The sequence below is a fragment of the Haliaeetus albicilla genome, chromosome 11 (genome assembly GCF_947461875.1).
Source record: "Haliaeetus albicilla chromosome 11, bHalAlb1.1, whole genome shotgun sequence".
NCBI lineage: Eukaryota > Metazoa > Chordata > Aves > Accipitriformes > Accipitridae > Haliaeetus > Haliaeetus albicilla.
This window is the reverse complement of record NC_091493.1, coordinates 8,106,677-8,120,969: the sequence shown is the minus strand read 5'-3', so window position 1 is coordinate 8,120,969 and position 14,293 is coordinate 8,106,677. Positions and strand designations below refer to the sequence as shown.

The window sequence follows — 14,293 nt, the reverse complement described above, 5'->3', positions numbered from 1 at the left end:
AATACCGGCATTGAATAGTTAATACAAATGCAGCACACGAAAAAGCCAGATTTTCTGTGACAAAGAAAATGTCAAGACAGGGTCTGGAAAAATGTATCAAACATCAAATAACTTTTACTTAGGAGTTTAACCATGAACGACCTGCTGTTATGCAAGTCTTAATGTAATTAAAGACTATATGGTAATAAAGCACCACAAAGGAAAGGTAGCCAGCTTGTACGGGCAAACATTAAACATTTCCTATTTTGAGCGTTTGACGTTACACCTTAGCAATCTGACTATTCATTAGACACATACTTTATAGCACTTATTTTTCAGTCACTTAAACATCATCATGTACAACAAGCTCCCAGACAGTTATGGGGGCTGGAGTCTCTGCTTCCAGTACACAAGAGCTGTAACCTGAGCCAAGAGAAGCTACAGGCCAAGGCAAGAATGACCTAGCAGGAAAATTAAATCTAGCCCACAGACCTTTCCAAATGGTTCTATTTCACGAGGCCATTTCTCCACCTCATCACTCACTGCACTTGCACACAAAGTCTACATTTCCTGCACTTCTTGCATTTTCAGTAGCAGTGGATTTCCAATGCATGTGTAAAATGAGCATAGCACATACAAGCAACAAGCCCAGCTCCCCTAAGTCCTCAGGTTCACTGTATACAAGCAAAGTATTTCTTCAAAATACACATTAAATGTTCCTCAGAGGGATCGTAATGACCACATGTCCGAACATGGCCAGGAAGGCAGTAAGAATGGGGCCATATTACACAGCTCCCCTCCGAGTCCAGCAGAGGCAAGTGACCATTCCCAGCACAAAGGTTAGGCAGGCGACACCGCTCCAGCACAAGATACGTGTGCTTTGCTAGGGTCTCCCCCTTTCCTGGTAGTTCGTACCCAACTGAAGATTTACATTGACAAAGACAACCAATATGGAAAATAAAACTACAGGGTCATATCAAACACTAAACCAAAGTTTGAAATACCTCTCTATATTAATCCTTTTCTGATGACTACTTGAAAGAAATTTTTTATTTACTTTGACTGCCAGTGAAACTGCTGCTTTACTGGTGAATTTTTTGTAGTGTAAATAGTTGCTAGTTAATCAATAAGTGTAAACCAAATAGAATACAGGAGTACATGGAACAGGCTTTGCTTTTGTTCAGACTCAATATAAAAGCTCCTGAAAAACATCATAAGGATGCTCCTATACACATCACTAGATTTGTAGTTTTATGTTTAGTTTGCCTGAATTTTTGAACTTGCAGGTTTCTGGACATGAAAGATAGAAAAAAAAGAGATCAAACTGCTTATAGTTACTACTGTAGTATATACCATTTTGTTGGGTTTGGTTTTTTAAACTTATTTTCCATATTCTGCACAATCATTGGAATTGCCACCCTTTTAAAATGTTGTGGGTTTGACTTACATCTAAAATACTCACATTTTACATAATCTGGTTGTGTTGTGCTACTTCAAAACCAATAATCAACAACAGTTTAAATCTCAGCAACACCACCAAGCAGTACTAGAACCTATAAAAAATATAGTGCTGCAGTAAATCAGTCCAAATTATTCTGTAATATCAGACATCTAATGCATAAACACTTCTTAAGCTAACATATTTTAGATACTTTTCCCCCTGTTTTCCACCCACTGATAAATCACCATTTGTCTTCGATGTACCCGCACATTAACGAGTCCACTTTGCTGGACTGACCAATAAGCAAACTCAATATTGCACACTCCCAAAGTTTCAGAGCAGGAAAAGCAAAAGATTCAGTGGAAGAATAGACTACTGGGTGACTAATTTACTACACAGCTTGTGTTCAGAGGTATGTATATTGGTGCTAACAGGCACCGAGCTGTGCTTTAAAATAACAAACTTCGGCTCAAAACACAACCACAGCAAACTATTGTCAAAAGTAGCTTTGCTGCCACAATTGTTTCTCTATTCAAAGACAAAAGAACACAAACAAAAGCAGGGAGCAGAGATTTAATAGTCACCCCCCCCCAAATAATCTTCATGAAAATCCTACTTCACTTTATGTAGCTTAGGTAAATCATTGCAAGTATGCAAATATGAAACACTTGTTTTTCTTCATCAGAGTATATAATGAGTCAAAGTATAATTCTGTTATACCCAGGTTTTACAGGCAGAAGGTGTCAGACCAGTGCTGCATGGCATCCCCCACACATTGTCACTGGTGTGCCACAGGTATCAGCAACTCTCCCTGTTCCCAGGCAGAAGACCGCAAGTCTACTCACTTCTAGACTGGGTCCTGAGCTCAAACAGCCTGTGTACTCAACATCCTTCTCTTCTAGATCCAAATGACTTTCAGCACTTGTAGTCCTTCTTTCAGATGTGTATTACCTGTGGTATATCTACGTCAATCAACCTGCCTTCCTTTAAATTTATTAAAACTAGGGAGGAAGACTATGATATCAAAATCCAGTTCCGGGGTTTCCAAACTATAGCATGAGATGCTCACTATGTAATTTCTTGATTCACTTTCTCGAAAACTTTTTTTTTCTTTTGGGGGGGGGGGGGGTGTTTGCTTGTTTTAAATGATAGTTTAAATACAACTTAGATAATCACTAGGGATAGCAATGTTTTTCCCCACACTAGCAAGGTGTCCCTAGTCACTCAACGTAACTAACCTCTTAAGAGGACTCCTTTTAAAAAATATCCCCTAATTTCCTCTTGCACACATTGGCTTTCTAAAGAAACACTTTCTCAGTGATCCACAAGTGCTGGAGACAAAGCTTTTTATTGATTATAATCATACCTTGTTCCTAACCAGCACATTCACTAAGTAAACACCACACTGCCCATCCCACTGCTAAGACACATTAGCTCTAACTCCATCACAGCAAACAAATGTTTCTACTTACACCTCCTAGGAGTCAGTGAGTAGAGTAATATTTTGGTTTTTCCTCCTCTACAGTTTGGACATCTTGCAGTACATACCACAGTATTCTGAAGAGCAATCTCTTTTCAGGTTTTCAATATAAGAAACAAGTCTATCAATTTAGTGTATGAAAATATGATGAGGAATATGAAAAAAACTCTGTACCCTCTGCCTCTGATCTCTACAGAGGTTTCCAGGATGCGGCGGGGGGGGCATACAATCATCCTTGATTATTTACTCCATACAGAACTGGAGAAATAGGTCTAACAGAAAAATGTTTAGGAAATGCCTATCCACTTTTCCACCCACAGAGCAAGAACTTCCAGTTACATGTCTCAGTTTCAAAGAAAAGGGAGTTTTTTGCAGATCTACATCTCAGGTTAAATTTACTCTTGGAAAAGGACTCTGGAGGTGTCCCTCCTCTTTACCCAACCAGGATTTCAGGGTCTGTGAGGACAGAGCTTTTTGCCTAATGAATCAATTCCTGGCAACACTAGCCATGACAAAATTTCTACTCTTCCTTTTTAACAGATGTGAAAAACACATAGTGTTTAAAGCTCTTGGAAAAACAATGATTAAAAACCGCTACATTTTACAAAATTCATAGTAACTGCTTTTTCTGTTTATTTGAAAGCAAAGGGAAACAACGTAGAAATCCCATCACTACCAAAAAAAACCCCCAAAACCTTCCAACATCCTCTGTTGAAAGTAGAAATTAAACTGTGAGGCACAGAAAGAAGCATACTTCATACTACAGCCCATTAAACATTGTTGGGTTTTATCGCGCTGACTTGTTAAGAAACATTTATACTTCTATTCTGGACCAAAGTGTATCATTGTGGGAATTATTGATATATGTGGTAGGAGTTTTAAATATGATTATCATCATCAACAACAAAGCAACTAAAAAGACCTTAGCTTTACAGTAATAAGCAGAAACATCACATTTTTAGGCAGTTTAAAGAACTAAAACATCTGAGGAAACTTTACAGATAGCTGAAACACTGCTAGGTTGTTTTGACCTACAGCAAAGCTGAAGAGACACTTATCTACCTCACTAAGCCTACTGCAAACTGAAAAACAGATTGCGTGTAATATTAATGCACAGAATATGAAATATCAAACAAAGTCAAATTCAGAACTGAGAGGAGAAGAAAAGGCCTTATCCTAAGAGTTTCTCCACCAATTAAAGTATCAACCGATGAGCGGAGAGAATACCCTCTTTTCCAGGAGCAAAACTGCTGCAATGGAAGGCATGAAGGGATAGAGGACTCTCAGGAGCTAAAAGGACTGTCCCTCTAGGCAACAATTAGCCTACAATGTCTGTATTTTAACTGAAAAGTTGAAAAAAATTACAAATTCAAGTGTCAGGATTAAAAATTGCTTCAATGTTTCCGCAAATACTTTGCTTTAGCTTTCATCAAAGAGTCCTTGCACCTCACAGAGAAAGATGTGAAACCTGCACATCTGCAATTTGTACCTTGCAGTTTCCTACTTAGACACTTGCATCTTTTCTGTGGAATAGTTCACCTCAAACATCTTGCCTTCATTTTTACTTCATTCATTAAAATGGGATAATAACAGTCCGCCTAATTAAAACTAAGATACCTCTTCAGTCAGACAAGGAGGACTTGGCTGAAGAAGTGGAACTTGAGATGTTCCCTTCTGGACATCCCCAGACTGCTGTGCTGGAAGCAAGACATCACAGGAATGTTTTCTTTTATGGATCCATAGGAACTTGCCTTATAATGTATTTTTTGCCTCTCTTCTAGAGCATGTCTTTGTCTCTTTTCCATTCATTCTGTTTAGATCCCAAATCCCGTGCATAATTCAATTTGTACATTTTGTCCTTATTACTCTCCTCCTTCAGTTTTGTTTTGTTTTTTCTTTAAAGAGAAAGACAGAAAGGATTCACCTCTTGCTCTGCTGCTAAATTCAGCAACTTCCTCCTACCCCCAAGCCCAAAAAAGAGCAGCAAAGCAACTGTTTCTCTCACTGATTTTACCAGGCTATGCTGAAATACATCATACGTCTACTGCTGACAATTTTCACTCCTTTGGAGGAGAGCACTGCCTTGTTTCTTCATTCCAGTCACATTTCAATATCTGTTTGTGAGAAGCCAGCACTCCATCCTCCCGCAGCACTCCGTAAGTCCAGCTGCCTGACCAGCCTCGTCTGCAGCTGCCATGGAGTCACCGTTCCAAGCGCTTTCTGCTCTTCCAGTCCCCAGCTGAAATCCCATCCAAGCACACCTTATGAGGTGCAGCATGAAAACAGAACCTTTTGTTGAAGTCTCTAGCAGATGCGTAAGCTTGCTCACCACAGCTGTGTGCCACACACCAGCATTATTTCCTCATTTACTACAGTGAGCTTTAGCACTGACAGTCTATAGATGAAAATACATCCCATGCATACCAACACTTAAAACTAAGGACTTTGAAAACAACTTCACTATTAACTGAAGTCCGTATCAGCAGTAGGAGGAAACAAGCAATGAGGACAAGTAAACAGAATTAACAAGTGCAAGAAAACCACAGACCATGCACCTATTCTGGAAAAAAAAAAATTTAGAAAATAAAATCACTTTCCTTCATCCTTTGAAATCAGCAATAAAATTCAAACTCCATTACAGTCAAAGCCACAACTAAAATAAAGTACAGAACTTCCAGTATTTGAAAATTATTCTAAAGTCTTGTCTATACCAGCTTTCCAATACTGGTATTAGCAACAGCAATAGAACCTCTAAAAAACCTAACGTTTTACTCTACCATCTAAACCAGTAGATGTGAACGATGCAAAACTCTCAGTATTGAGAATACTCATTTGGGTGAGTGACCCATACTGTACTAATGTAAAAGAAAAAAAAAAATTTCTAGCAAATATACAGCACTAGCATACATTAATATTTTTCTTCAGTGAAAGCAAACCTGTTGATAGGTGTACAGTGCAGAAAAAGATAAAACAACTCTCTCCTTCAAAACATTTTTAAGTCACTGGAGATACACTAAGAAAGAATGGCCATTGGTCTCAGTAAATGTTCAAACCCGACATTAAACAGTATTCTTAAAATAAAAGCTGACTACAAACCAGTTCTGACATACAATTCAAGATACAACCTCAGTGATAAAGTTCACTTACGAGAAAAGCAAAATTACTTTCTATGCAGAATAGCAAGCCCACAGAAACACCAATAACTTTGCATTATTAAAAATTCCCAAATGTACTAAAAAATCTCAGTTCTTATTTCACTTCCATCCCCAAAGTAATTCAGAGCAACATACCAGTATTCCTACTGACTGAAGATATTCCACCATTATTAAACATGGGAACATCAATAAAGTAACAGATAAAAGAAGTAGAGCTGTTTTGTAATATTTAAAGGCAAGCAAGAAATAGATTGTTATCACAGTTTGGTACCAACCCAATAGCAATACTGGAAACAAATTACTTTACTTTATAAAGGACAGAAACATAAAAAGGGTCATTCAGCATGGTTTTATAGAGAACAAGTTGTGGCAGATAGGCATAGATTCATCTTTCAGCCAAGGACTATTGTAATAAAGATAACCGCAAAGGTGTAGGATGTGTATATGGCGCCCATATGACTTTTTGATATAGTAATACATGCCATACGTTATTTTAAAATGGTTACAAAATAATCAGAGTATACAGCAGGATTTCCAAAGTGGCTTGCTGACCTCAAAAATACTTGTCAGTGGGAAATTTTATTAGAAATTTCACACCAACATGTACTAAGCATGATGTTGTTCAAAATATTCACTGCACGTTATTCTTCAGTAATTTCTGATAAACTCTAGGAGACTGAGATTAGCAAGACTGTAAAAAATAATAAAAGAGAACAGACACCTTCACGTTTTGTTTAATTTGAAACAAATTCATTCTACCAAAGCTGTGCTTCTGAAAAAAAGGACAAACCCACAAACCAAGGGATTCTCTCAGAGAATGGACATGGAGAGAAGGAACAACCACCACCTCTGTATTAGCTTCACGCCTGATGCCGTAACACGGACTGCTACCCAAGGTCAAATAGAGACAGCTCACCTTCACTTCTGTACCTAGCATGGTGAAAAAGATAAGGGCAGGGAAAAGAAACTTAAGGGGTTGATACCTCTTTGTAAAGAAAAACAGGGGGGTTACAGAACAGAGCCTCAAAAAATCCCAGGAAAAGGAAAAATACCCTTCCTGAGACTACGGCTACACAATTATTAGCACCAATTCAAAGGGAAAGTAACCTTCCTGAGACTACAGCTACACAATTATTAGCACCAATTCAAAGGGAAAATAACCTTCCTGAGACTACGGCTACACAATTATTAGCACCAAAGCAAGTGCTTCTGGACAACCCAGCAGTACAAAACAGACCTGGAAGAGGCACAAGCATGCTACTGCATTTCTACCAAATAAGCCAGAGCACATAACAATAAGCTCATGGAAGACAACTGACAATACTGGATGAAAATAAACAAATAAAGCCTGTCAGTTCCAGATTAATCTATCACAAACATTTGTTCAAATCTGAAGCAGGAAAGGGTGCATCATATACCTGCAGCATCTTTGATTCAGCACATTAGATTTTCAGCATCTCAGCGCCTGAGAGCTTAGTTCAGTTCATCAAAGTAAACTAGAAGATGCCTGTTACAGCCTGTATCTTCCTAAGGAGAAAGCAGATGATCCAGAAGACTCATTAACCTAGCCAAAATGCACAGCAGGAACCAACAGCTCAGCCTTGACGAAGCTGATGGGAAGAAGTAGAGGCAGGACACCAGAGCCTTTCCAAGCACAATGGTTCTTCACCCCCATGAGTCTTCAAATTAAAACTGGATACATTTCGAGGTAAGTTATGAGATCAATGCAGGAACAACTCAGAAAAACATGAAGATGTGACACAAATCAAGGCAGATGATTTAGTAACCCTCTGAAGCCTCAAACTCCCTGAAAGTACAAGCATTCCTGTTTATTAACTATTTGAATCAAGTTCAGAAACATTAGCACTTTCTCTGTGGTTTTTGTTTGTTTTGTAACCAGCATTGAAGGCGGCCTACAACACAGACAAAAGGTAACGTGCTGTTACCACTGCGCTGACAATGTTTTTGCGTGGGAACTTGATATGCTAGTGGCTGTGCATAACTACCAAATGAAGCAGATGATAACAACCTTTCTACTATTAGGTCATCAGCCGCCCAGCAAGTAGCATTGCTTTTACCACCTTACGGGCCAAAACAGTTAACACTAAAGTGCATTACTAAGCTTCCTTTTTCCTTTTGTAGAAGCTCAATAGAAACTTCTTGAGAATCTGAGGCAAAAGTAAAACTGAAATACAAGACACTCATTTCCTATGTGCCTGCTCTTCCTGAAAATTTTTGGATGGAGTTTAATTGTGCATGAATTTGCTAATCTTAGCAACAATGTTGTCTTTACTCTAGAAAGCAGGTAAGCAAAGCATTTCTAAAGTAAGTTATTTTTGAGTTAGACTTTTAGTTTAGTCCAGCTACAAACTAGATTTACAAATGACCCAGCAGGATACAAAAGCCCCAAGCAGGTTTCTTACACCTACAGAAGACATCACAAAACAGTGTCAGCCTCTTTCACACAAGCAAGCCCTACTTTAAAAGAAACAGTAAATAACAGACTTACAGATACCGCTTTTAAAATACTAATCTCTTTGATTTCTTGGTTTGCTTTTTACCTCTAGCTGCTACTAATTGATTTCCTTCATTCATCCCCGTGCCCTTAAGTGAGTACCTTTTAAAGGTTTGTATTTCAATTCAGTTAGCCTATCCTGCCCTTTCTTCTACTATTAATAGGCATATTCTGTACTGAAACCAGTGTTCCGCTTTGAAATTCTGGTGCAAACTCCAGGAGAGAAAAAAGCTGTTAAAAAGCATTTTTTCAGGGGATTTTCAACAATATAGCACACCCATTCACTTCCCCAAACTATCTATCCAGGCTGACATTTTCCATGAAGACCCACAACAGCAGATCTCATGTATACACATACACAAAAGCCACTGCACACTTCCTTGAGAACAAAATGCTAAAATCATATTTATTACCAGCGTCTAAATCTGGTTTTTTATTGAGAAAACTGTAACAAGTCTACATACGACACAGAATTTTTCTGATCTGCAACTCCCAGAAAGCCTGTTTGTTTTCAGGAGATGACTGTTATCAAAAGCAACAAATTTCTTCAGGATTTGTGAGTAGGGGTGAGGAAATAGGAGCCGAGTAAAGCTTTTCTTCCATTGTGTCTCCCAACTGGTGGGAGGCTCTTCACTTCACTCTGCAGAAATGCAGAGGAGACTGAGAAGCCAGGAGATGCAACTGCCCTCTGCTAGCGCTCAGGGAATAAAAAAAGCCAAGCCGAAAGCCAAGGTGCAGAGGTGCAGGTTTAGCTACAGAGACAAGGGTAGCAGAGGTCTCGCAGTAAAACGCTGCCACTTGCAACCCACAGCAGTGTACACCAGTCCCACGTCCCAACGGCCCTTGCCCGCAAGCACTGCAGCAGTCACTACTGGACGGGGGTAACTCACGGCAAGCCCACAAAAACCAGCATCCAAGTGTTACTTATGCCATTAGCGTTTTGGATCAGACTGTCTCAACTGAACTGATGATCCCTTTGGGGATCCACACAGCACCACAAATCGGGATTTCTAGGATAAATCCCTTCCCTACAAAGCAAACTGCAGGGGAAAAAAACTGAGAAGCTGTTCTTGTAAAATCTATCTCACAAAGCATTAGAACTGCTACATCAAGCATTCTGGAGCAGGAACATTTTTAAATCAAGGCTCCTCAAATACTCACTGTTTTAACTGAGATGAAGGTAGTGTAACAGAATAAGGCTTATTATACTTTAATTTTCTTACACTGCAGAAGATACCTGACTATAGTAGGCCAATCTACATGAGTTAAATTACTGAATCTAACATCCCAGAGTAAGCATGTATGTACCTGTAGCAATCAGGGACTAAAACTCTCATCCTTATTAAATGCACTCTGTTTGTGTGAGGCCTGTCTGTTCAAAACAGTAACAAAGAAAACCAAAATGCTTCAGTATCAGTTAAAGGTTACATGGCCTTCACTGAAATAGGATGACTTTGTTACATCAAACACTGAAAAGTAGAAAAAAGTTAGAAATCCAAGTTCTGCTGGCTTCAAAAGAAACTTCCTGACCAAGACATACCTACACCCAGCTGTAGTATTTCAGCTTTTGTCACACGCAACAATTCAATCTTTTGAAAAGCAGCCACCCCACCACCACCACCCAGTTTTGAAGGTACTCTCATTTAACTAAAGAAGTCGTGCTGTCCCAGACTGAGTCCATTAAATATGACATCTCCTTGGTAGACCTTTTTCACCAAAAAATTAAGGAAGTTCACTGAGGAAATCCAGTTCTGGTAATGCAGTACTATAACCAAAACTCACTACTTCACATCTCAAATACATAGCACCTCAGATCCTCAGGAGTGTGATTTTTCCCAAGCCAGGGGAAATCCATTCCATCTCCTAAAAAAGACCTTGCAGAAACATACCATGAGATCATACAACTAAAGATTGCTAAATACATATAAATTAATTCTCTGCAAATGGGTCAAGTGATCTTAGTTATTTCTTTAATTAATCTCAAACTTTGCATCTTGTAATGTAATGCTCTTGCACTGCTAGATAACACTCCAAATTTACCTAGCTTTCTCACTTTGCTCCCTCCCTCACAGTTTGTTACCATTAATAGCAGGTGAGATAAAGTTATCACATGTATTTACTTAATTTCAGAGTCTTGCACACAAGCAACAGCATGATTTCATTTGCGTCTCAGGCTACTGGAAGGAGTAGAGTTCACAGATCTGAAGAAGTAGAGTTCACACATCTTTTTGGACGTACACTTAGTCCAGGCTAGTTTTACCAATTTCAGTATGAAAGCAGCACCTGTTTGTACATGTTTCAGATGAGAGTTCATATGAAGTTAGCAAGCACACGAGCCTGTCAAGTCAACACCTTTTCTCAGTCAGTTTTCCAAGTGCAACTACTTAACATAGGTCTCCTACGCTCAATTAACGCTTATTTTCAACCCTACGACAGAAGGGTTAACTACAAAATAGAACTAATAGGATCCTATGCAGCAAGCTATTTAAATAATTCCCAAACTGTACACATCCACGCTGACACCAATAACGCCACGCACAGACACAGAAACAAAGAAGTCAACATCATATTAACACTTACGTGAGCATGGAAGCAAGAGGAAGGAGGAAGATGACCACTTTCTGCCTAGTAAACCTCAAAGGGAAAATATTCAAAACCATTAAAGACAATGGTGGGAGCTAGAGAAAGTGAAGTCTCTGTGGCACAACAACGGGACAGCGAAAGGCTCGCAGATGAAGAGCCACGTGGTTCGAGGAGTCACCTTCACCTACAGCACACAGGTTTAGTCATTTCACCTGCTATTTTGGCTACCTGTCAGTTTCATTTGCGCTTCACAGCTCATCCTCGACACTTGATAAAAATCAAAGCTGATTTGTTATATTACAGTATCTACAACAGGAAACTGGTATGCAGCGCCTGCCTGCCAGCACAACAACAGGGCGAGGAGCTTGAGCTGGCTGGTGGTGGAGTAAATTGACAAAGGTTTAGAATCACAATAGAGAAAATCAGAAAACTTTCTATTTAATTACATTTACATGCAAATGGCACACATTTCAACGTTCCAATAAAGTTCATCTCCAGTCACTTGTAAACTACAGCACACAACAAAGTATTTTGACTGCAAATGTGTTTACATTATGGACTATGTAAACCACAGCACAAAGTCTCAGTGGCCTGAAAAAAAAGTTATGTTTTGCATTCATTATTTCACCACTTGCTGAATTAGAAGTGGTTTACTCAGTTGTGCACACAGTTTAGCACACCAAAGACAGAATGTCTCCTGAAGACGCTGGTTTTGCAGACAGCCTACAGGTTGCTACAAAAGTCTAACACACCTCTTCTCTCTTTATTCAAGATGTCAAAAACATAGACTGAGATTTTTTAGATTTAAGAAAAATACTTCCCTTTTGTAAATTAAAATCTGATGAAAATATAAGATAATCAGTCCCTAGAGACAGCGCCTGAAGAACTTTAACGCACACACAACAATTTTTCAAGTTGTTTACAAACAATAACACCTACCAGGGGTTCAGAAAGATGCTGTGCCTTTCTAACAGGCGAAGAGAAGATGTCTGACTGACAAGATGTCTTAGCCCCTTTCAACATTAGAAGGCACTCCGCTGCTACCTCATTAAGACACATTCTCTTCTCGTAAAGTATTAACAAAGCACTCGTTTCCCCAACTAGCACTATATTTGTCATCCTTGAATAAATTACTTCTGTATTGTATTTCATGCACTTTTCCGGCCCACATCCTGCTAGACACTGAATGCTTACTACTGGGAACAGATGAGAGGTTTGCCTAGACAAGCTCCATTTCTTTACTAGATATATTGACAATGAAAGACCTGATTATCAATAAAATAGCCATTATGCTTGTAATAAAGTAACACCCTGTGAAAAATCAGATGATCAGAGAATGAGCACATGCAGGTGGGAGGGATCGATCTTTCTCAAGGCATCTCTGTCTGCCCTGGCGAGGATGCACAGGGCAGCCTGTACAAGTATCAGGGTTACCCTTCATCGGTCTTTAACACGTTACCTACTTTGTTTGTATGCAGGCCGTGATCATTACAACATCTAAACGATCATTCTAACGACCGAATTAGCAACGCCCCCCCAATCTAAACTCCTAAACTCCCAACTCATAGAGAAGAAAACAATGTCATATTCATTGTATTTTCATATGTACTTTACTGAGAATTGATGCTCAACGGCACCACATAAAATGATGTTAAATTCCAAGTTGTGCTCGCAGTGCTCGTAAACCAGTAGCTGAGCTCTTCCCGGGACAGAGTGGGGTGTGTTACTCGCACTGTTTTAAAGGGGGGTATTTTAAATAACCCCTTGAAATACCACAGCTAACAAAACAGTACAAATAAATCAGACGCTCCTTCATGACCAAGCCGCTACCCTGCAACTCGCTGTTTCTGCACAGTGGCTGAAGAGGTGGCGGCTGAAGAGATAATCCGTAATCTCCGCAGATTACTTATACTCGCAGAAAATCTCTACTTTGAGAAACTTCAGGGAACACCCAGCATCGCCCTTCCTCCGCACGGCCCGTACTGCTCCGTACCTCAGAACCCCGCCGAGCCGCCCCTTCCCGAGCCCTCGCCGCTCGGACAGCCGGGCACCAAGGGCAGGGGCGGCGGGGCCGCCTCCCCGCGGAGACCCGGGCCGGCCACGCCGGTCTGGGGCGGCGGGGGAGCCACCTGGGTTCCTCGCCGCTTTCCCTCCCGCTCCCGCAAGGACCCTGGTCCCCGCTGAGGGCCCGGGGACGGCGCGAAGGGCGCGGGGTGACACCACCACCCCCCCCCCCCCGGACGGGCCGCGGTGACAGCCGGGCCCGCCTGAGGTAAAACTCGCCTCAACCGCCGCCCCCGGGGGGGGACCTGGGGGGGGGGGGCGGGCGGCGGGGCGGGAAGGCCGCGGCCGGGCTGAGGGGAGGGCGGCGGCGGCCGGGCCCGCCCTGCGCGGACACCCCCGCGGCGGGGCACCCCCCCCCCCGCGCGCACACGCACACGCGCACACACGCGCGCGCGCGCACACCGCCCGCCCGCCCGCCCGCCGCCGGGCCCGGCGCGGCGCCGCCCGCACTCACGATGGTGACGCTGGCCTTGCGCAGGTCGCGGTTCTCCTCCTGCAGCGCCTTGCACTTGAGCTTGTAGGTCTCCAGCTCGATCTTCAGCACCTTGTTCTCCTGCTGCAGCGAGGCCAGGCGGTTCGTCAGCTCTTCCAGCCGGAACGGCGAGATCACGATCCCGCCCGCCTTGCCCCCCGAGCCGCCGCCCGCCACCCCCGAGCCGGGCCCCGCTGCCGGGCCGCCCGCCGTCAGCGGCCCCGCCGGGCCGCCGCCGCTGCCGCCGGCGCCGTCCGTGTCGCTCTCGCTGGCGCTGTCCGCCATCGCCGCCGCCGCCGCTCGCTCCCTCCCGCCGCCGCCGCCGCCAGGCGAGCAGGGGGCGGCGCCCGCCGCGCGCCGGCGCCGCGGCCTCCCCGCGCGCCAAGAGGGGACGCCCGCCCAGGCCGCCCGCCCATAGCGCCCCCTGCCGGCCCGCGCCGGCACCGCCGCCGGCCCTGCAGCGCGCCGGGGTTCCCGTCGGCGGCGTCAAAAAAAAAAAACCCAAACCACTTTTTTCTGCTGTAGCGCCGGTTCAGGCGCCCCCGACGGCACGCCTTCTGCGGGGAAGGCTTTGTTTAAGTATTAAATTATCCACGGCAGACAG

The 14,293-nt window shown here is 42.5% G+C and overlaps 1 protein-coding gene across 2 annotated transcripts in view; it reads right to left on the bottom strand.

Annotated features, from left to right (window-relative positions):
- The window catches only part of CCDC6 (coiled-coil domain containing 6), a 54,827-nt gene extending 40,834 nt beyond the window's left edge, over window positions 1–13,993 (bottom strand). Inside the window, exon 1 of one of the 2 annotated variants that reach the window (XM_069796030.1) lies at window positions 13,672–13,993. In XM_069796030.1, coding sequence (XP_069652131.1) covers window positions 13,672–13,974 — 303 coding nt within the window. In that variant the 5' untranslated portion in view covers window positions 13,975–13,993. The remainder of the gene's footprint in view (window positions 1–13,671) is intronic. The other variant, XM_069796029.1, reaches the window with a different exon arrangement.
- Between the last annotated feature and the right edge of the window lie 300 nt (window positions 13,994–14,293).